Genomic DNA, 23,008 nt, shown 5'->3' with positions numbered 1-23,008 from the left:
ACGGGAGGAGATTACCAAGGACTTCATTACGAAGTTGCGACTGACGACGCAAGGAGTCGATGTGATATGGGTCATCATGGATCAATTCGCAAAGAGCTCCCATTTCATTCCAATCTAGGAGAGTATTTCTGCTGAGAAGTTGGTAGATATCTACATCAGAGAGGTCATGGCTCGGCATGGAGTGCCGGTGTCTGTGATTTCCGATAGGGACGTGCGGTTTACTTCCATATTCTAGAAGAAATTTCATGAAGAGCTAGGTACTCTTCTACACTTCAGCACAACCTTTCACACGCCGACAGATGGTCAGAGCAAGAGGACCATCCAGACATTGGAGGATATGTTGCGAACGTGTGTTCGGGATTTTGGTGGTATTTGGGATACATACCTCCCATTGGCCGAGTTTTCATATAACAATAGCTACCATGCCAGCATCGACGGGTCTCCCTTTGAGATCCTTTATGGGAGGAATTGCAGAACCCTGATATGTTGGGATGAGGTCGGTCAGCAAGTCATGGGGAGCACCGAGGTGCAACTCAATAAGACCGAGTTGATCCAACAGGTCCGGGGTAGATTCCAAACGGCTCAGAGTCGGGAAAAGAGCTATGCTGAAAGACGCCGATCGAACCTAGGGTTCCAATTCATGGATATGGTCCTCCTGAAGGTGTCACCATGGAAAGGTGTTATTCGCTTTAGGAAGCGGGGAAAGTTGGGCCCCATGTATATCGGACCTTCCAGGATTATAGCCCAGGTGGGCAACATAGCGTACCGACTAGATCTTCCGGAGGAGCTCAGGCAGATCCACAACACTTTTCATACCTCGCAGCAATGGAAGTGTTTAGTTGATGATTTCGCGGTGATTACTTTGGAGGACATTCAAGTGGATGACCTCCTGAACTACATTGAGAGGCCAATATCAATTTTCGACAGGAAGATGAAGGATCTAAGGAACAAAAGCGTCGAGTTGGTGAAGGTGTAGTGGCAGCACTGTAAGGGCTCGCAATGGACGTGGGAGCCAGAGGACGAGATGAGGGAACATTACCCAGAGCTATTTCTAGTAGCAGCGGCAGACTTTGAGGATGAAGTCTAATTCAAGTGGGGGAGATTTGTAATGCCCAAGTTGTCAGGTATTTCCTTTTGCTGCTTATTGAAAAAAATGTGTTTTTTGGGAAAGGGTCATACGCTGGGCATACCTAGTGTACGCACGGCGTACACAAGTGACGCGAGAGGAAATACCTACATAGGTTGGGCGTACCCATGTGTACACTTGGCGTAGTTTGGCCAGAAGCAAACCATAAATTTTAGGGTTTGCACCCTATTTAAAGAATTTATGTCCCTCATAACCCTCATTCACTCAGCCTCTATCACCCTTAGAGTGTTAGAACCAAACATCAAACCTCTTGTATTCATTTTGAGCTTACCTTGTGCATTTTTTTGTGTTATTTTGGTGGTGTTGATGAAGAACGTGTTTTGAGAGGAAGCAAGGATGTGAACAGAGCTTGAAGATCCAGAAGTTTCGCAACATTTCTGACCTAATTGAGGTATAAAGCTAAAACCTTGACCATTTCATGCTTAGATATAGTTTTGGGGTGTTTTATGTTATATTTTAGTCCCATATTCGAGGTTCTTTGAGTTAAAGGAGTTTCAGTCCATATGATTTGTCCTTTTAGGCTCCTGGAAGTGTTAAGAGCCATAAAAATCGGACCTTGATGGTTTAGCATCAACCATGCAAGTGTTAGGTACAAACTAAGTGTGTTTATGGACTGAATCTACGTCTTAATCCCCATCCATGCACGCAAAAGCATAAAGTTTATAACTTTATGGCTTAGGACATTCTTAGGACCTGGATCTATGTTTTGGATGTTAGTACTTAATGGATTAAGTCACAAGAGGGTTATTGGGTTGGCTGGCCAGTATGTTGTGCGTACTGGGTCAACCACCCGAGTCAGGTTAATACCAACGTACGTTGGGAATACATGCAGAGTACGTCGTGTGTACGCATGTAGAGAGCAAAAATGATAGTTAGGCCTTGATTTGTTGGGCCCCAAGCCCACCTATGGTTGAAGACCTATGGGCCTAGGGTTATGATGGATGGTATTTGGGCCTTAGAATTTATTTTATGGGCTTGGGCACTTTTGGGTTGTTCGAAATTGGGCCTTGGGAGGAAGAGGCCTAATAAGGAAAGGATTATGGAATCTTTGCCTTAAGAAATGAATTAGCATTGGACTCATAATATGATAGCTAATTAGAAAATAATGGTGTGGGATAAAGGAGGAGTTCACGAGTCATTCTCCGAGTACGTTATTGCATCCACAGTTTGAGGTGAGTCGCCTTTCGTAGAATTCATGGTCGAAGGCACCAAGGCCGACCCACTAGTTATGATATGGCATGATGGTTGTCTTTGTGATAATTATGGTTGTGCATGTATTATTTGATAATTCTGTGAATTATGTGTGATAATATATAGTAGCGGTAGGGGTGAAATAGACCTGATATCCGGTTGAAATAGACTGAAGGTGTAGGTCGACCACCCAGTTATGCTCGACATTATCAGGTTGAAATAAGACCGAAGGGGCAGGTCAAGCACACAAATATGCTCGACAGTATCCGATTGAAATAGACCGAAGGGGGTAGGCCATCACCCGGATATGCTTGGAAGTATGTTTATTTGGTATGTGGTATGGTAGGTGAACGCACTAAGCTTTGTGCTTACAGTTTCAGTTTATGTTTCAGGTACTTCTAGCTTGAAAGGAAAAGGGTTGGCATGATCGCATCACATCACACTATGATTTTCCGTAGTAGAGATTTTGGGACTATGCTCTAATAATACTTTTCTATGTCTGGTTTTGATAGAATACTATAATCACTGTATGTTCACGTTGATTTTGAAATTGATGATGTTTTGGGATATGGATTTAGTAACTTTAAAAAAAATGAAGATTTTGGGTTGTATTTTTGGGGATGTTATAAAGACACTACATTTCTAGACCATTGTGAGTATAAAGTTTCAGTCTTGCTGTCTAGTTCTTTAGATCTTGTCTCTTGGGGTTTTTTTTGGCATGTTTGGTTCATTTTATGGGTCATCTTGGAGTTGAGTGGACTCCAACATCTTTTGATCAGTTTGGAATTTTTTTGAACCTCATGGACTAGGAAAGTAATGATCATTTGCCTTCCCTTTTAGCCATGCAAGTTATCTTGGTCCTTTAGGTCATTTTGGTGTATTACATCTTGGAAGATTGTGACATTATTATTGATAAAGTTGGAAACTTTATCCATCTAGATATCTTATTCATCCGGATCTAAAAGTTGGAGACTTGGACTTAATGGATTAAGTTGAGAAAAATGCAATTTGGTTCCCTTTGAGACTTAAAGTTTAGATCTTGGTGGTTTGGAGCTTCCTAATGGATAAATTTAGAAACTATATCCATTAAGACCTTAGAAAGGATCAGATCTGAGCCTTGGAGCTCTTGAAATCAAAAGAAAATGGATTAAGCTCGTTTGAGCTGTCCAGACCAGTCCCCACGGCGTGGCCTTAGGTTACCATAACATGGCGACTAAGGAATTAGCGAATGTTTTGGCATTTTATGCCGACTACGTGGCTAAGGAAGGCCATGATATGGAGGGCTGCTGATTGGCAATTTTAACATTGATTTTGATTGTTGACTTTTTGGTCAAACTTGAGTACAATTGAACATTTGGCTAAGGGGTTGGTTTCGGTTTGGCTTTAGGAATCTAGGGTTGGCTGTATTTATGTTGAGGTAGCTGTTGGGCTTCTGTTGAGTAGTTCATGTGAGTCTCTTCACTGTACTCGTGGGTCGAAGGCACCAATTTCGGCTCACTGGATTATGTTTTATATGATGGGCGGGGCCTGTGATGTGAGTTAAAGCGAGGCCCATTACACTCATTAGGTCGGGCCTGTTATGCTAGTTAGGACGATGCCAGTTGTACTCATTAGGCAGGGCCTATTATGCAAGTTAAGGCGAGGCCCGTTATACTCATTGGGTGGGGCCCGTTGCTTGTATGGTATGTGGTATTTTGAGGAAGTCACTAAGCTTTGTGCTTACGTTTAATGTTTTTCATGTACTACTAGTTTGAAAAGGAAAGGCCCGACTTGATCGCACTACATCCCTTTGAGATTTATTCTGAATTGACTATTTATGATTATACTCTGATGTTTTCAGAATACTTTTATTATGATCGTCTTTTCGGATAATGATTGAATGATTTTAAATTATTCGAAATGAAACTTTTACTTGAAAATTTTGGGACGTTACACTATTCTTTCTAAGCTTACCTATCCTCCTAAACCGATTGAATTTGTATTGTTTTTCTTCATTGTTTTTATAAACCTAAAGCATTGAAAACGATGATTAGTTACTACACCTTACAATTTTTAATTGGAGAGTAATAGAATAGCAATAAAAGGAAACATATAGATCATTTAATTCATGTCTTTACAAATGCAATTTTTGAGTTTTCCATTAAAGGTTAAAATATTTTGAATCATATTAATTAAAAAAATAGTGATTTACTCTTCCTACAATCTTTGATGGAATCTTGAAACAAAAAGAATTATATAATTAATTATATCCATTCTATATTTAACTCAGTTCATTTGTAGTCTATTAGAACACACTCCAAAGAAAATTGTAACATCCGGATCATCGAGGTATCAAATTTTAAGTAAATATAAGTTTTTGGGTGGGTCACGACGTGAGGGAAACACCGTCACATCATGACATGGCCACAAAATTTGGGGTGGGGGGATCCTTTCTATATTTAACTCGGGTTATTTGTAGTCTATTAGAACAAACTCCGAAGAAAATTGTAAAATCCGGATCCTCAAGGTATCAAATTTTAGGTAAATATGATTTTTGGGGTGGTTCACGACGTGAGGGAAGCACCATCACGTCGTGACATGGCCGCAAAAGTCGGGGGGTCTCATTTAAGTGTCACATCATGACACTATGATGGTCACAATGTGACAACTGATTTGAGGTAAAACTCTAATTTTTGGGATTGGTCCCTATTTAAAGGAAGTGAGGGGTTAGGGTTTCTTTCACCCTCAGCCTCCATCACCTCCAAAACCTGTTGAAGAAACCCTAATCCTGTCCTCCATTGTTGGGCTAGATCTGGAATGGAAGGATTCCATAAATTTAGCAACTTTATGGATCCTTGAAACCTTTAGAGTGTTATATGGCCTAGATCTGGAGTTTGCTAGTGTATTGAATCCATACATGAAACCTTTAGTGTTATTTCTCAATTTTAACCTAGTTTGAGCCTTAGACTCACAATGTGCATGCATGGCTAAAAAGCATCAAACTTTAGGAGGTAATGGACGTTAGAGAGCATTCTAGAAGGATTGGATGGGTGGCTAAATCGATTGACAGTTGAATCAATTAAGCTGAGAAAACCCAATTTCACGATGTGACATTCTCTTTCTCACGACGTGACGATTGGGGATTTCCCCGGTTAATTTGGACAGATTTTGTTACGACGCGATGACTTATATATCACGAAGCGACGATATTTTGGATTGAGACTGAGTTGAATCGTGACCGAGTTGGGAATCAGGCTGAGTGCATTTCTCAAGACTTACCCATGAGATGGTCATGACGTGAGGGTCAGACAATGGAAATGTTGACTGTTGACTTGTTGACCTGTATTGACTTTTGGTCAAATTGCCAATTCTAGAGTATAGACTAAGGTTGGACCTTGTTTGATTCGATAGGTGTGTTGTAGCACCGACTGCGTGGCATTGAGTTGTGTTTTATTTGACCTCGTGAGAAAGGTAAGTCTTTTCATTATAATATGTAGGATGCTAGTTGTCTTTGTGACTCTTGCGTTTATATGTTGGGTTGGGCCCATTTTTATGTTGGTCTAGGCCCATTTATATGTTGGGCTGAGCCCGTTTTTATGTTGGGCTAGGCTCGTTTGTATGTTGGATAGGGCCCAATACGAGGGCAAGACCCAATATGTATGGTATGGGGTATTTTGGGGAACTCACTAAGCTTTGTACTTATAATTTTGTGGTTTAACATTTTTAGGTACATCTAGTTCTAAGGGAACAACTCGACTTGACTACACAACATCCCCTTATGATTTTCTGCATTGAGGACTTTTGTTTTACTCTAATGATTGTGTTACATTTTGCTATGATTGATTTTGGAACATACATTGTGTGGATTTGATGGTTCGAAAAATGAAAATTTGTATAAGGATTTTTGGAAAGTTACAAAAATGAAATTAGAATCCTTTGCTTAGATCTATCTCATTTTAAAAGGTTCTATACTTAAAATTAGGTACATAACAATCATATATTCACTTATATATATATATATATATATATATATATATATATATATATATATATATATATAGGTTCAGGTTCATTTGAGACCATTCTAATTTTGTGAGACCGTGAGACCAAATCTAAAAATAATTTTAAAATGCAAAATAAATGGAAAAATCCAAAAATTCTTTTTTTTTTTAAATATTATTTTCGGAACTTGAATTAACTAAAAAAAATAAAAAATAGTAAAAAAAACTAAAAAAAAAATTAAATGAAAATAAAAAAAAATCCCGTTTTTTTTTTTTTTTTTTTGAAAAATACGTGAAATATTTTAATAGAATATTACACTAACATATTCTATAAAATAATTTTAAAATGCAAAATAAATGGAAAAATCTAAAAATTCTGTTTTTTAAATAATATTTTCGGAAGTTGAATTAATTAAAAAAAATAAAAACATAAAAAAAATCCCATTTTTTTTGAAAAATACGTGAAATATTCTAGTAGAATACTACACTGTACATATTCTAATAAATAATTTTAAAATGCAAAATAAATGGAAAAATCCAAAAATTCTTTTTTTAAATATTATTTTCGGAACTTGAAATAACTAAAAAAGATGCGTCTTACGGTCTCACAAAATTAGGTCGTCTCACATGAACCTAACCCTATATATATATATATATATATATATATATATATATATATATACACACACACACACACACACACACACACACACACACGTTAAAGGAAAGCTTTCATGTCCACGTCGATAGCTTCCTCTATCCACCAATACAGATGATCGGGGTGGCCGCTTTTAACGTATATGACTTCCCTTTGTTATGGTTCCTTTAACCTGTCGTCGTCTTTACCTCACGAGAATGAAAAAAGCAATTGACATCCTTATCTCAGGCTGACGCACGCAAAAGACTTCAAAATGAGGTTTGCTTCCTTTGAAGGCATTAATTTAGGGAAAATACCGTAAATAGTCAAAAAATGGGGGGTATTTTCAAAAAATAGACATAAAAATGAACTTTTCCGGATATAGTCATGCATTCTGCGGAGGTAGCTCTGCGGAATGGCAAAATCGTAAATAAATCAATGTATTAAAAAAAACCCTCAAGATCCATTCCACGGAGCTACCTCCGAGGAATGAACTCATTCCGCGGAGGTAGCTCCGGTGAATGGATCTTTAGTGTTTTTTTTTCCTTCCTCACATCGATTTTTCGGGTTTTATATTCATTTCTCAAACTAATTATTTTTAAGAAAAGATTATCATACTATTATAATCTTTACTTGAAAATAATTAGTTGAAGAATTAATATAAACCCCGAAAAATCGATATGAAAAAAAACCCTCAAGATCAATTCCGCGGAGATGACGTCATTCCGTGGAGGTCCGGAAAGGGTTCTCCGCGGAATGTATGTCTATAGTTGATAAAATCAAATTTTGTGACTAAATTTAGAAATTCACCACCATTTTTTGTCTATTTGTGGTATTTTCCTATTAATTTAACCTGCCGTCACCTTTCCACCTCCCGCTTCTCTTTTACCGCCACGTTGTTTAATTGTGGCCGATTCACTCTCTCCAAATTTCTATGTTAACGACACATGTGCTTAGTTTTAAGCGCCCAAAGGTCTCAAATCGATTGCTTTATTTGTGTATCTTCAATTACGATTATAATTCAGGGTTCTCAACAGGGTAGGTACCGAAGTTTCATTCCCATCTGCCCACGAGAATTCGATCAAAGTATGTACCAAAGTTCTTATGAACTCGTTTGTTAGCTAGCGATTAGATTTTAGTTTTTCATAGGACAGTTGAAGTAGAAGGAGATTACTGCCATAGATATGTCTGTTGGTTCTCTCTTCTCTCGATTGTCTTCCTCTTTTTCTATGCCTCCTTTCCCGCTGTCTGTTGCTTAAAAATCCAATAACACGATAACTTCTTTTTGACTTGCTAAATTGGAGAACATGGGTTTAATTCTCCTTAAATCGGCAGCTTTGTTCTTCAGTCTCCCAAAAATCCGTCTCCATATCCTCTCGTGTTCTTGAACCCAAATCTTCTCCCATATGCTTCAGGTTTGAACTTCTTTATTTCTTACTAATTGATTGTCTTTTCGTTTATTTAAGATCATCATTGTTTTGTTAAGGACAGACCATATCTTATCTTCTTCTTTTTTTGCAGTAGGTTGGATTGAAATGTGTCGACATCGGAAAATAACATGTGATGTTTTTTTGTCATGGATTTTCTTCACTGCATTCTGCATTCAGGTAAGCTTTATTACATATGAAATAATCAGTTTCAATGGTGCAAGTATCGACGCAAAACAATCAATTACATCCACAAACCAGATTATTGCATCAAAACACCCAAGACGGATTGTTAGAATTCAAATTAATTAGATTAAATTTAATTGAAACACCTATTTCTTTGAACTTCATAAGTTTCCTCTTAATTACATTTTGTTTCCATGTCTAGGCTATTTATAACAGGTAGAATAATGAAAGTTGGGGTTTTGGGTTTTTGATAATTAGCATTTTTGAAGAAGTGGAGAAGATTGTCGTTATGTAAGCTGTATAGGAAGTTCATTGATTTATATTGAAAGAGTTTGTGTATTTAATATGACTACCAAAATGTAAGCATTTGTTGTCTATCTTTCATATTTCTTAAACGATCATATCGTGTTTGATAATATGTTTCACTGATTCTACATTTGTGGATTGTGTGTTTGGTTAGCATCTAACAAGGAGAATGGGTAATATGGTATTAGTGGCTTGTGAACCGGAAGCAAATACATGATGATACAATCTAAATATGTTGTTGAAGAAGACTACTATCCAGGCCTGCTTATTGCTGTAACGATCATTGGTTCAAGGTGAGCCTTAAATCATATTTCTTTGATGTTGCTGGTGGTTTATATTTTGATGGACGATTTGTAATCTTTAACCTTTTAGACCATTATGGACCATTATGGTAAGAATTAAAGCATCCGATGGAATCTTTATATTTTGACATGAGACAAAAAGTGATGAACATGCAAAATAATAGTCTAAAGGATTTTTGATTTTTGAAAAAAGAAGAAACAAAAGAAAAATATGTCGGATCGTCTTTATGTTTAATTGTTTTTGCTAATTGAACTATTTATGTGAAACAGTTGAAAGAAGTCGAATTCCTTAGTGTGAAGAGAAAAATATATTTGAATTTATTCAAAGTTTCACATAAAGTGTGTATAGCTGCAAAGGGCCCCGAAAAAAAATAGGGCATGAGTTTTAATTAAATAATATATTTGATAACTAAATATATATGAATTTATTCAAAGTTTCACATAAAGTGTGTGTAGCCTAATTACTATAAGCGCGTATCTTAGTGTGAAGAATGTAGGTTGGACTCATGGCTACCACATTTTGAAGTTTTAAATTCAAGTTACACTTTTGGCCATTAGTTATTGCTTTATATCATAATCAACCCTCCTTCTAATATGTTTAACAAATCACTTTTAAAAGTTACATAATCAACCCTTGAAGTTTTTATTAAGTTTCCTATGTTTCTTTTTAGTTAATTTATTTACTTTTAAGTTTGCTTTCCTTATATATTAATTTAGGGCTCTATTTTTCTTCTTAGTACAGGGTCCTTAAAATCTGAGAGTCGGCCCTGATTGCAATATTAATAATCATATACACCTGATCTATTTAAGTTTATCACAAATAGACTTGCTAGAATGGTCCCATCGAAAGACCAAAGTTGTTGATCACTCTGTCAAATTTAAACAAGTTTACATAAAAATAGAATGTATGCACTTTTATTGTATGGAAAGAAGGCACAGGGGAGAAACTAGGCAAAAGTGAAAACTAAAATAGGAAAGCCTTTGGATCATTGATTTTTATCAAAGTACAAGTGAATACTATATCTAGGAAAGTAAGATTTCTCATAATTAATCTAAAGTTCTTTTTGATGATAATTTGTTTATTAACAAACATAATTATTTTTGGTTTTGATATCCATGTAATTTATTATCATTTCTTGTTTGAAAACTTATGGTGATTAGTTACAGTTTTATAACAGCCCAGTATTCCTTTCAATTTTAGATTTTTTGAGTTATTAGGTTTTAAATTTAAGATATTTAGACATCTTTTAAATTTTAAGTTAAACTTCTCATCTCTTATTCATATTAACCAACCTTAGCTCCTAAATTGGTGTTTTTTTTTTCTTTTTTTCCGAATCATTTAAAACTAGCTTAATGATAAATTCTATAGGGTGGTCGTGATTATCGACCGAGATAAATTTATAGTGTTATATATATATATATATATATATATATATATATATATATATATATATGTGTGTGTTTGTGTGTGTGTGTGTGTGTGTGAGAGAGAGAGAGAGAGAGAGAGAGAGAGAGAGAGAGAGAGAGAGAGAGAGAGAGAGAGAGAGAGAGAGAGAGAGAGAGAGAGAGAGAGAGAGAGAGAGAGAGAGAGAGAGAGAGAGAGAGAGAGAGAGAGAGAGAGAGAGAGAGAGAGAGAGAGAGAGAGAGAGAGAGAGGAGAGAGAGAGAGAGAGAGAGAGAGAGAGAGGACAGTAATACATTACACCCTTCCATTTGAACTTGATGTAATGACCAGATATCCTTGGAGGTCTTCTCAATAGATCTTAAGTCCCTCTTGAAAAGAGAAGGTTTGAAGGTATTTGAAGGGCCACAATATGGATCTAAAATGTATTCCATTTGAATTCTTTTGAGGCACTACATTTAAAAAAATAAGAAACCATCTATCGAATTATATATTTAAGATATGATGTTACCAATTAGAAATTTATCAAAGTTGAAGTCTAGCTCATGTACCTTTTCTACCACATTAAGATCATGTATGCATAGAATATTGTTGGAATCCACATTCAAGTACTCTCCTCGACAATTTCTTTTTGCTGACTGCAAGAATTAACAACTTAATTCATGTATATATTTTAATATTAGTAGGTACAAGAAGTTCATGTATATATTTTAATATTAGTGGGTACAAGAAGTGCCTAGAATTCAGTAAGAAATTGATATCCACACACTAACTATACTATAAAACAACTGAAATATTCCTATTTACCTTATAGACGGCATCTGATAAGAGTGCTAGATGATGAGCAGATGGAATTCTAAAATTATATTCTGCACTTGTGTCTGTAACAGGGTTACCAATAACATACCCCTAGGTAGTAAAACATATGTCAAAACAGTGATCCATGAAAAGATTACATAATATTATTTTCAGGCACTATCATGGTCAAATCCAATGCAATCAAGCTTAAGAAGCAGAAATTTTTAATTTTATAATTTAATAACAAACTAATAAAAGGTATACACTTAAAAAAATTATGAAATTGGATTGATCCAACATATTAATCATGCGTACTTTGATGTTGATATGTGGTTCTTCTCCAACTTCATTACCTACAAAAAAAAACAAGCTAAAAGTGATGTATCTCGACATGACCCCTCATAAGAAATATCTTTATTTAGTTCGATATTAAGAAATACCTTTATATATTTGCTGAACAATCAATGGAACAAATAGGCCACCATAGGAATCAGCACCAACATATAACGGATTCTTGATAAATCTAGGGTGATCATCAAGCCACTGTTGGGAAAAAATCGATTTTAGTTTGTATCTATTTTTAAGGACATAGGTGGAGCTTTTGTGTACGCATTGAAAATTGTAAATGGAAGTGTATATTTGTGATAATCTAAATACCTAAACTACTTTACCTTCCTTAAAAATTGGTAACATAACATTGATGATAATGTATCATTTGTTATGTAAGCTTTTGGATATTTTGCATATGAGAATCCAGTCCCAGCAGGTTGATCAATTGAAATTATGTTTGCAACCTATAATTTTAACAATGATTTTATTATATCACTAAAATTATACCTATTAGCTCGCTAACATCCAAAGACTATAGAAAGGTATATTGAAAACATCAGCCTCCATTAACAACTAGACACACCTTTGTCCAACTATAAGAATTTATCTCGAGCACAGGGTTCTCTGGAGTGGAATTTGCATAGTTGAAATTGAACGGGCCTATGAGCATTAACACATTAAATAGAAGGAAATTTTATACATAAAACACTTTTTATGTAAATACAAATATATCATGGCAATAGATACTAATTAATAACAAGAAGTTATAAAAGTTATTATAAAAGTAATGATGGGAAGCCACCATGGAAAATCTTTTAGAAATGATAACGTTTGTCAACTAAAGGATCATAATCTCATTCATAAAATAAACTTTTTTTTTTGTAATATCCATTCTGCTAAATGAGAAGTAGATAAATAGAAAACAGCACAAATGATTTTAAGTTGGAAACATTTTCAAGAAAACCCACCAAGAAAAAGATGATATATTATTAATCAAATAAGTAGGGGATGATACGTATCAAGAAAATTGATGGAAGGATATGATTTTTGGATGCCTAGGTTGAAAGTAATAGCCTATTTAAAGACTATCAACTAGAATCATATGCTAATGCCAACGTGATATCTACCAATTCTAACAAATAATAAGATAAATTTCCTAATACTCAGAGAAAAGAAAATAAGGGAAAAGCTATAACAACTAGTAGGAATTTGGATCACCAAATAAATAACATTAATGATAAGACAAATTCCTTTTGCGCAAAAACAACGAAAATTTAACTCCTTGAATAACTAATACTTGACATGTGATTCTAACATCCCGACTCCGAGGTACTTCATTATTTATTCATTTATTTACTTATTTAGTGAGTGACTCGACGAGTTGGGTGTTTGACTCGTCGAGTAGAGTTGGATTAAGCACGTAGGTTTAAAGACCGACTCGACGAGTCAGAGAGCCGACTCACCAAGTTGGCGATGTGAGATGAAACCCTAAATCTCCGGGGTTGGGACCTATTTAAAGGAACTTATGTCCTCATTTCCGCCTCACCAGTTACCCAAATCCCCTATGTGAAACCCTAATCGGCAATTGAGCTAAGAGAGAGTGACTGATTTGAGTGTTTTGGTGAATCATTGGAAGAGAAGAGGTGAGATTCAAGCAAGGAGCGAGGAAAGGCTGTGAGATCCAGTATTCATTCACTTGGAGCTTCTGTTGGAAGGTAAAAGTCATCACCTTGTTCATCATGTTGTTTAGAACTTGTTAATGAGGAACTTTTGGGGCTTTTTCCATATTTCCTTGAGATTTGGTATGACTTGTGCTTGCCAAGCATTGAGACATCAGATCTAGACTTTGTGACGTCCATAGAGTCCAAAGGTCCCAACTTTATCCAGCCATGAAGGAGTTATTGTGCTTAAACACCTTAGTTAGAGCTTGTATTGGCATTATGGAGCAAATATGTCATGCATGAATGTAAAGATCGAAACTTTACGTGGCATTCAAACCTTGGGAGGCTATATCTAGAGTTTACAAGAAGACAAATAGGCTGATATAACATTTCTTTGGTGTCTTTCGAATGTATTTTATTTTTTTGATATAGGGTACCAATCTTGATTTGCATTGTCATTTTTTTGTTACTCTTGTTCTTTCTTTATTCGGGAAGCTATAATTGTAAACTACGATTGAGTCTATGGAAGCATTGGTTTATACATTCCTCTTAGTCTCGACTCTAGGGATAATTTTTTTTCACTATCTTTTTTAGAGAACCTCCAAAAGTTCCAACTAAAAAAAAAATGAAATGATGTTTCATTATCACAATTGAAGTAATGAGCCTCCCAATATTGGGAGGCTCATTACTTTAATTAGTCCCCGTGTTCCTCGAATGGATCTCTTAGTTGTTGAGAAGGCTGCCCAAAACCGGTATATAAGGTGTACCCAGTAAAACTTACAAGTAAACATGATATAAAGATAGCGACTAGGGTTGTTGTTTCCATTATTATATAATTTCAAGACCAAAATGGATCTATGATAAGATAGTTTATTTACAATGAGATGGTATACAAAGTCAACAGATTTCAATGAATACAATAAGATTTATGGCTACACAAACTGTTGAGAACGATGCTAGATCTGGTCCAAGACGAACTACTGTAGGGGATTTATTAAAACCATTGAATTCGGAAGGGGTAGATATGCCTTATAACGTCTGAATGAGGATTTGATTTAAGGGACTCGACGAGTCAAAGAGCTGACTTGACGAGTCGGCTAGGGTTTTCCTCGATGAGTCTGGACATGGGTAACTCGGCGAGTTGAAGGGACAACTCGACGAGTTAAGTTGGGTTTTCGCGATGATCTGAAGGAACAAGAGGGACTCGGCAAGTCACATAGATGCACTCGACGAGTCAGGTCAACATGGACAGTTGACTTGAGTGTTGACTTCTGTTGACTTTAGGGTTTGGTCAAGGCAGGGAGTGTGGGGACCATGGAGGGATAAAATGGTCTCTTACCCATGCCAAGAGTTTGAGAGAGAATAATGTAGTTTATTTCGAGTCGTGATTTAAGTGTTAATTAGAGATTATTATCTTATGTGTTAGGCGGAGGCTAGTTCGAGATTCGTGTATGAGATTATTACTTGTTTGTTACGAGGTGAGTCTTCTCACAATACTTTACCTAGGGTGGTAATCTTTGTGTGACCGGAGGCTCTTATGTGTTATATTTAGTATTGTGATATCCTGCATTATGTCTTTGTGATTTGTGTAGTGTATTATTCTGAGCTTACCGAGTTAGGGTCGGAGGGTCCACCCGAGTTGTGGGACTGGAGGGTCCCACTGAGACACATTAACCGGAGGGTCTTATTTGAGTATATCCATGAGAGGCTAATGAGATATGTGTGGTATTTTGGGGAACTCACTAAGTTTTAAGCTTACCGTGTTATGGGTTATGTGTTTCAGGTACCTCTCAGGATCACGAGAAGGCACCGACTTGATTGTACACACCGATGCGAGATTATGTGGATGATTATGGGATAGTGACATTTTTATGTGGATTGTGTTGACACTTGAGACAATTATGTTTTTGAGATATATTATGAGTTTTTGTGTGTTTTGAAAATGAAAATTTTGGTTTGAAAATTTACGTTGTTACAGTGATATAGCATCATGCGTATGCACTTGAGCACCAACCAAATTTTGAGTAAAGTTGAAACTTTGAAACAAGAAATGGATTTGTCATCATTGAAATAGGGTTATTATATATTCATATTTACTTATTTTTTTATTATATATTTATATTTACTTATTTTTCATATATTGATATCGCCTTTAGGAACAAAGCTCTATGTTAGTTATATATAATCTCATTGTGCTTTGTTCTGTCACGAAACATAGAATTATTGGTAAGGCATATAACAGTTTGACTTTCACAAAATATATACGGAAATGAAATAATAGGTCATCAAATCTACCATAATAAATAAGAATGGTTTTGCCACATGCCATCTTCTCTTTCATTTTGACATTTGTCATTTTCTAGATTTTTTTGAATTATTTAATATCCACTTATCATTTTTATAGGCTTTTTTTTCTTTTTTATTCAAATCTCACCTATTAAATGTCACCTCATATTAATTAATTTTATAAATATATTAATTAATGTATATAATAATTTTCTATTTTTGAATTTCTCTTTCTATTAATATATTAATTAATGTAGATAGTATATTACATTTGTGAATTCATATTAATTAATTTTATTAGTATAGATTAATTAAGATCAAATTACATAAATAGTCCATGCGGTTTACAAAAAAGTCACAAACTTAATCGTTACTTATTCTTTTTTATGAACATGGTCTTTGTGGTTACCAAAACTTTCTTTTAATAACTCTGTGTAATACATGGGTTTTACACCTAGTATCATAATAAAAACCTCTCATCTAAGTACTTTTTTGCATGCTTCAAAAACCACCATCTAATAAACTTCAACTATCGAAAAGGCTACAATAGATTTTTAAGTTACTTTCCAGCTCATATCAGAATCACCATTGGTGAAAACATAGCAAGTGAGTGACCTTGTTGTCTAAATCCTAAAATATGAATAAAAAAAGCCAATAAGCCCTTCTTATGACTTTCAAAACTCCTAACAAGAAGTAGATGTTAGGGGTGTAAATGAGACAAGCCAACCCGCAAGAAACTCGAGAACGACTTGGAAAATACTCAAAATCGACTCGACCTTAATCGAGCCGAGCTCGAGCTCGAGCTACTCGAGTACCTTATCGAGCCGAGCTCGAGTATAAAAATACTCAGCTCGTAAGGCTCGCGAGCTTAGTCGATCTTAGTGTAATTTACATATATGTAATTTCTTTATAATTGTTCATTTATAAGATATATGTCATTTCTTTATAATTATTCATTTATGACATATATGGTTGATGTTATATTGATATTAGGTGATTAATAGTGGTTTTTTTTTTTTTGTAGTTTGGACATTTACATGTGGAATATTTAATATTTTTTTACTCAATTTAGTGATTTTGATTTTTTTTAAATATTAGTCGAATCGAGCCGAGCCGAACTCGAGACTGTCGAGTATTTCACGAGCCCGAGCTCGAGCTTAAAATCAAGGCTCGAGTCGAGTTCGAGCCGAGTTTCGAGCTCGAGTATTTTAGTCGAGTCGAGCTTCGAGCTTGGTAGTATTCGGCTCGACTCGGCTCGTTTATTAAGAAGGTATTTATAAATACACTAAGCTATGTTTAAGTGCTCTTCACTAGGTTTTCCCATAAATAGACTAACAATACCCGGTACACAGGATCAACCGAGAGAAGAGAAAATCATTGCATACATAAGTGAACCAAAAATGTTGGAGTAAGGAACCTTTAATTTAGGGCAAGATATGAGGATAGATCTGTTGATGAGAGGCAGGATGCATTTTTTCTGAGTTTGAACGTTACAATGAAAAAATGATCTCAACTTTTTCTTGATCATAATAATAGAAGGGTAGTATAGCAAATATGTTTGATAAAAGTGTTTTGGTTAGTCGACGGTTTGCTTCTCGTTGAAAGTCAAATGGATATCAGCCACCATGCACTGCGTACAAGCCCTCAATGCATGTGTCCTTTAAACCAATCATGTGCACCACACGTGCATATCCCATAAGCTTAGACATGAAGATTCCATATTTATGAGTTGTCAAGAATATTTCCTTTACAAATCTACAGTTGCTAAATCATACCCAAGTTATTTCTTGTTATGTGACAACTACAACTTTGTAATGCATATTTATTTGGAGGGGAAATGACTTATTAGGGTAATTAATTGTTGTCCTTGTACTCAATTGGTCACTTTCCTTTTTTTGTATCTCATTTACCATTGAACTTATTGTAGGTGTTTACAGAAACCATTAAAACCGGCTATTGAAGGTTTCCAACAATTTCTTATCTCTGGCGACTCTTCGGTCGTCTCCTCCGGCGAGCCTCCGACAAAAATGAGATATTCGACGGATCCTTGGGTCTCAGTTTGAAGACTTATAGTAGCAGTAAGCAGCAAGAGGTGGTAATGGTGGTTTACCGGCGGCAAAAGGGAGGTGGCAATGGGTTCCGGTGATGGCAGGAGGAGGTGGCAGGTGGTTTGCTGCCTGCGTCCCTTCTTCCTTTTTCTGGCAGCAAATCGATAGGAGGGAGAGAGGGGAGAGTGGAGAAAGCTAAGCAACAACACCGACAGTGGATGCCGCTTGGATGGCAGTCGAGAAAAGTCCGCCGGAAAAACCCATTTTTGCTGGAGGCTCGCCGGAGATAAGAAATTGTTGGAAACCTTCAATAGCCGGTTTCAATGGTTTCTGTGAACATCTACAACAAGTTCAATGGTAAATGAGATAAAAATAAAAAAAAAAAAAAAAAAAAAAAAAAAAAAAAGTGACCAATTGAGTATAAGGGCAATAGTTAATTGCCCTCATAAGTCATTTCCCCTTATTTGGAAGTTCATAAGATGTTTCTTGCATGTTGGCATTTACCACCCCTTGTATTTTTGTGTTTGCATAATGTAGAACAACTACTGTTTAATTCTTGATTATATATATATATATATATATATATATATATATATATATATATATATATATATGGTGAGGTTCAATAGAGAACCATAATTATTCAACAAATCAATCTTTTTTTTTTTTTTTTTTTAGAGTTTTTTTTATTATAAAAAAAACTAAAAATATAGAAATTCATAACTTTTTATCATTTTTCCAATGATATCAAATTCGAAAAAAAAATTTGTCAACTTCACAGTATGAATCTGTGCAGATTCACAGTGTGAATCTGAATTCATACGGTGAACCCAAAAAATATATAATTTATTTTTTAGCATTCACAATGTGAAGTTGTGAATTTAAAAATTTTTTGTTTTTATTTCGATAAACAATAAACTCTAAAAAAAAAAAAAAAAAAATTGGTTCTTTAAAGAACCAATAATTATAGTTCGTTATTGAACTTTTTCATATATATATATATATAGTGACGACTATTTGTGGTCACTAATTGTTTTTTATTTTGTAATTGAGTGACCACTATTTTTGTCACTAAGCCTCTAACATAATGACAATTATTTTTAGTCACTAATAGTTGTTATGTTATGAAATAAAAATATTTTAATTTTATTCACGGTTTAATGACCGATTTAGCGACCACCACATAGAATTGATCATTAAATTTGTAGAATTACCAAAATTCAGTGACAACGACTTAATGCCAGGTGACTAAATGATGTTGTGACCAGATTTTAAGTCATCACTAAAAAATTGGTCACTATAAGGACTTCTCATGTAGTGCTTGGACATGTCCATGATTTTCAAGTCTACCAATTCACGCATATGTCTAAGTCAATAATACCAAACTTTGACAACATCAAACTTAATAGTAGTTTTCAAAGTCACAATGTTAGTCAAATTAGGTATGCTTGTAGTGCCTAGAACATAATACATACCATTTTCTTTTTTTCAAGTTATCCTTTATTGCAATATTTAGAACCTTTTATGATATTCAAAACCTCTTCAACACCTGAATATTTGTATAATACATCATTGAAAATACTTATATAGATGATGTTTCTTTTCATCTTTCCAATGTATCGAACACCAATTAGTGTTATGACTGTACTAGTATACAATATTCATCTTGATACTACCCATACCCTCAGTCTTATATGGCAATTTATCGAAATCTAGAGATGATCCAACATTTTGAACTTTTTTTTTAATGATGATAATCCATTATTTATGTGGGCACATGTGGAAGATTCAAGAAAAATCAAGAACTCACTATCCATTCATGTCTGCACATCTAACAACAACAAGAAGACCCTCTACTTCATAGCTACTATCACATGCATGACTTGCATAATTTCCATTCTAGTCCTAATTATAATATTTTGTAACAATAATATATATATATATATATATATATATATATATATATATATATATATATATATATATATATATAGGGAGAGTTCAATTGAGAAAAAAAAGGTTGAGAATGGGGGAATCATTCTCAGCCAATCATTTATTTTTGCCGCAAAATCCTCCATTGTACCGGCGGAAATGGGAAACGAATGCACATGTGTTTTCCAACATAACATATTTCTTTAAACTATGTTAAGCATTACCTTAATATATACAAAAACATGGTTTTTTTCGTTTTTTTATTTTTATTTTTATAAGCTATTTTTATCAAAAAATGATTTTAAATATACCAAAATTCATGATTTTTTTATTCTCTACAAATAGACATCCATATTGATATAGTTTTAAGATAAAATAAAAAATTTATTTTTTTTATATTTTCAACTATCGTTATTCATAAGTGAATAAAAATGAATCAGATTTTTACTACAGTACATTCGTTATTCAGTTATGAATAAAAACTATGATTAATTTTTTTTTTTTTACAATTTAAGTATCATTCATATATGAATATACCATATAATAAACATATTATATTCATATTTAAATATTAGACGATGCATTCACTTATGAATATTACATAGTATATTCACTTATGAATATTAGATGGTATATTCACTTATGAATATTATATAATATTTTCATATCTGAATATTACATAGTATTACATGGTATATCACATGTGAATATTACATAGTATATTCATTTGTGAATATTAGATGATATATTCACTTATGAATATTACACAGTATATTCACATATGAATATTACAAGGTATTTTCACAAATATATATAATTTTTATATGTTATTCACATATGAATAACATACAGACTTGCATATTTGTTTTTTTGTTTTAATAATCATATATTGAGAAAACATATTCATATATGAATATAACGTGGTAATTTAGTTCATGCATTTCGTCAAACAGTTGGAGTGCATACAATTTAACTTTTTTTACAAAATGTTAAAAACATGATATTTTGACCATTTAAATCTTACAAAAGAGTAGTTTGATAGAGAATTATATGAAATCTTTCAAAAAAAAAAACGATTTGATATTTTTCTAACCTCAATTTTCAAGTTTTATTTGATAATCGATGTTGAATGAATGATATGAAGTGTATTTTTGTTGATTATCGATGATGTTGATCTAATAACGCTGGGAGTATAATTAATCATAGATGTTGAAGATCTGATCGTATTCAAACACAATTGAAGGTTGAATTAAAAGAACCAAAAACGAATTTTTGTTGTTAACTGTTGAATCGTGTTGATTATTGACGAAGATCGATGATTGATTAGCACTGGATGATGTTGATGATGGTTTAATTGAAGAAATCTGAATGATTGTTGAAAGTTAGAGAAGAAATTTGGATGATGAACGATGAATGGGTTTGAACTACAGATACGTATTTGAGATTGGAAGTTGTTCTCATATTTACAAGTTTGCCACCGTGTCTTTTTATGCTTGAATAAAATGAGTGGCTGAGAATGATTCCCCCATTCTCAACCTTTTTTATTTTCTCAATTGAACCCCATATATATATATATATATATATATATATATATATATATATATATATATATGATTTATACTGCTGGTCCTTATTATAATATTTTCATGATTTAAATCTCCCTTTTGATTTATATATGCTTCCCTTGTCTTAGAAACTATTATTTGAGTTTTCCTCTTTTGATATACCATAAATGGACAAACCCTTCACTTGCAAACTTCATTATAAATAAGGGACCAGCGGTATATATATATATATATATATATATATATATATATATATATATATATATATCCGGTAAGAAATTTTTTTTGGTAGGAAGGTAAGAAGTTTTTTTTCTATATATTTTTTTGACGAACAAAAGAAATGAATCACTAGATGATTCATTTGTAAGATGATTCACATGAAAAAATTCCCAAGAAAACATCTTTATGATTCATTTTTAAGTAAATTAAGAAAAAATTCATTTTTGTGACAATTTTAGTGAGTAACAACAAAATCATTATATAAATGAATCATGGAGATGTTTTTTTGAGAATTTTTTCTTGTGAATCATCTTACAAATGAATCATCTAATGATTCATTTTGTTTGTTCGCGAAAAAAATATGTAGAAAAAAAACTTCTTACCTTCCTACCAAAAATTTCCTTCTTATTTGATCTTGACTATATATATATATATATGATTTATCTGCTGGTCCTTATTATAATATTTTCATGATTTAAATCTCCCTTTTGATTTATATATGCTTCCCTTGTCTTAGAAACTATTATTTGAGTTTTCCTCTTTTGATATACCATAAATGGACAAACCCTTCACTTGCAAACTTCTTGAGACATCAGTTGGCATCATATGTTTTAGATTTTCCTTTATGTCTAAGCTTCATAAACGTCATCAAGATTGAGGATATTGATTGTATAAAAAACGTCATCTCTTAAAATGGAGTAAAAACTCAACACTGAACATAATAGGATAAAACCAAATTTTCCTCTTTACAATTAACTTCCATTGATTCTAGGTCAACTAAAATCTATTTGTAATAAAACAAAATGTTTTAGCAGTTTCTTCTATCTTATAGCTTGGTTAGAAATAATTTCTGCATTCTAGTGATCAGATCTTTTTCATGCATCTCTTCCGTTTTAGCCAAATGGCATTCTATATTCTTTTCCTGCAGAGCCTCTTGCATAATTTTGTTATAAAGATAGAGTTGAGTATGAGCTACGGATTTATATTCTTTTTTTGTGTAGTGGTCAAGTGTTCTTTTCTTTTACTGCCTAATCTATACAATACATCATCAATATCTGTTTAGACTAAGAATACTCACATAATCACATATCATAATGAGAACCAGGTAACTAGATTTATCATACAAATATCATAATTCATTGATATCATAGTGTCTACTAAAAGCTTTTGATGTTTAAATAAAGTCAACAAAAACCTTTCTAGGTTTAAGGAAAATTGACTATAACATTTCCAGGTTTAAAGAAATCAAATTTTATGCCACTTATTGTAAAGTATATAAAGAGAAAAAAACACAAACAATTTTGGGATGAAAACCCTTTCGAGGAAAAGCACAAAACACAAGACAATATATTTTTAATTGACGAAGGTGGAAAGGAGGGTTATAAGAAAACCAATGTAAAACAAATAATGAGAAAACTACCATAAAACCAAGATTAAAGATATATATCCTATTTAAAGACTAACAACTAGAATCATACACTAATTCTAAGCTATATCTACCAATCTAAAGCAAATAATGAGAAAACTACCATAAAGCCAAATCAAAAAATAGTTGCAGATATTTTAACAATTACTATTTTGGCATTTTATTT

General features: G+C 33.6%; 1 protein-coding gene and 1 long non-coding RNA gene across 6 annotated transcripts in view; one reads left to right on the top strand and one right to left on the bottom strand.

Annotated features, from left to right (window-relative positions):
• Nucleotides 1-23,008, bottom strand: part of LOC145053432 (serine carboxypeptidase-like 18) — a 40,196-nt gene that overhangs the window by 14,209 nt on the left and 2,979 nt on the right. For 3 of the 4 annotated variants that reach the window (XR_013684467.1, XR_013684468.1, XM_079001479.1), the window contains exons 3-9: nt 12,289-12,365; nt 12,047-12,169; nt 11,816-11,918; nt 11,691-11,728; nt 11,385-11,486; nt 11,129-11,215; nt 10,874-11,029 (exon numbers count right to left, since the gene is read on the bottom strand). Coding sequence is in view for 2 of the 4 variants with exons in the window: in XM_079001479.1 (XP_078857605.1) it covers nt 10,874-11,029; nt 11,129-11,215; nt 11,385-11,486; nt 11,691-11,728; nt 11,816-11,918; nt 12,047-12,169; nt 12,289-12,365 (686 nt within the window). In the remaining 2 variants the exon portion in view is untranslated. The remainder of the gene's footprint in view (nt 1-10,873; nt 11,030-11,128; nt 11,216-11,384; nt 11,487-11,690; nt 11,729-11,815; nt 11,919-12,046; nt 12,170-12,288; nt 12,366-23,008) is intronic. The other variant, XM_079001480.1, reaches the window with a different exon arrangement.
• On the top strand, nt 7,898-9,550 carry LOC145053433 (uncharacterized). 2 transcript variants are annotated; one of them, XR_013684470.1, is made up of 4 exons: nt 7,898-8,370; nt 8,477-8,562; nt 8,771-8,927; nt 9,029-9,550. It is a non-coding gene; the product is annotated as an uncharacterized LOC145053433 (long non-coding RNA). The 2 variants fall into 2 exon arrangements; XR_013684469.1 differs by having other exon boundaries at nt 8,771-9,550.

This window comes from Lactuca serriola, chromosome 5, assembly GCF_051521515.1.
Source record: "Lactuca serriola cultivar US96UC23 chromosome 5, Lser_US96UC23_V15, whole genome shotgun sequence".
Taxonomy (NCBI): domain Eukaryota; kingdom Viridiplantae; phylum Streptophyta; class Magnoliopsida; order Asterales; family Asteraceae; genus Lactuca; species Lactuca serriola.
Note: the sequence above shows the minus strand (reverse complement) of the source record. Positions and strands in the feature narration are given on the sequence as shown.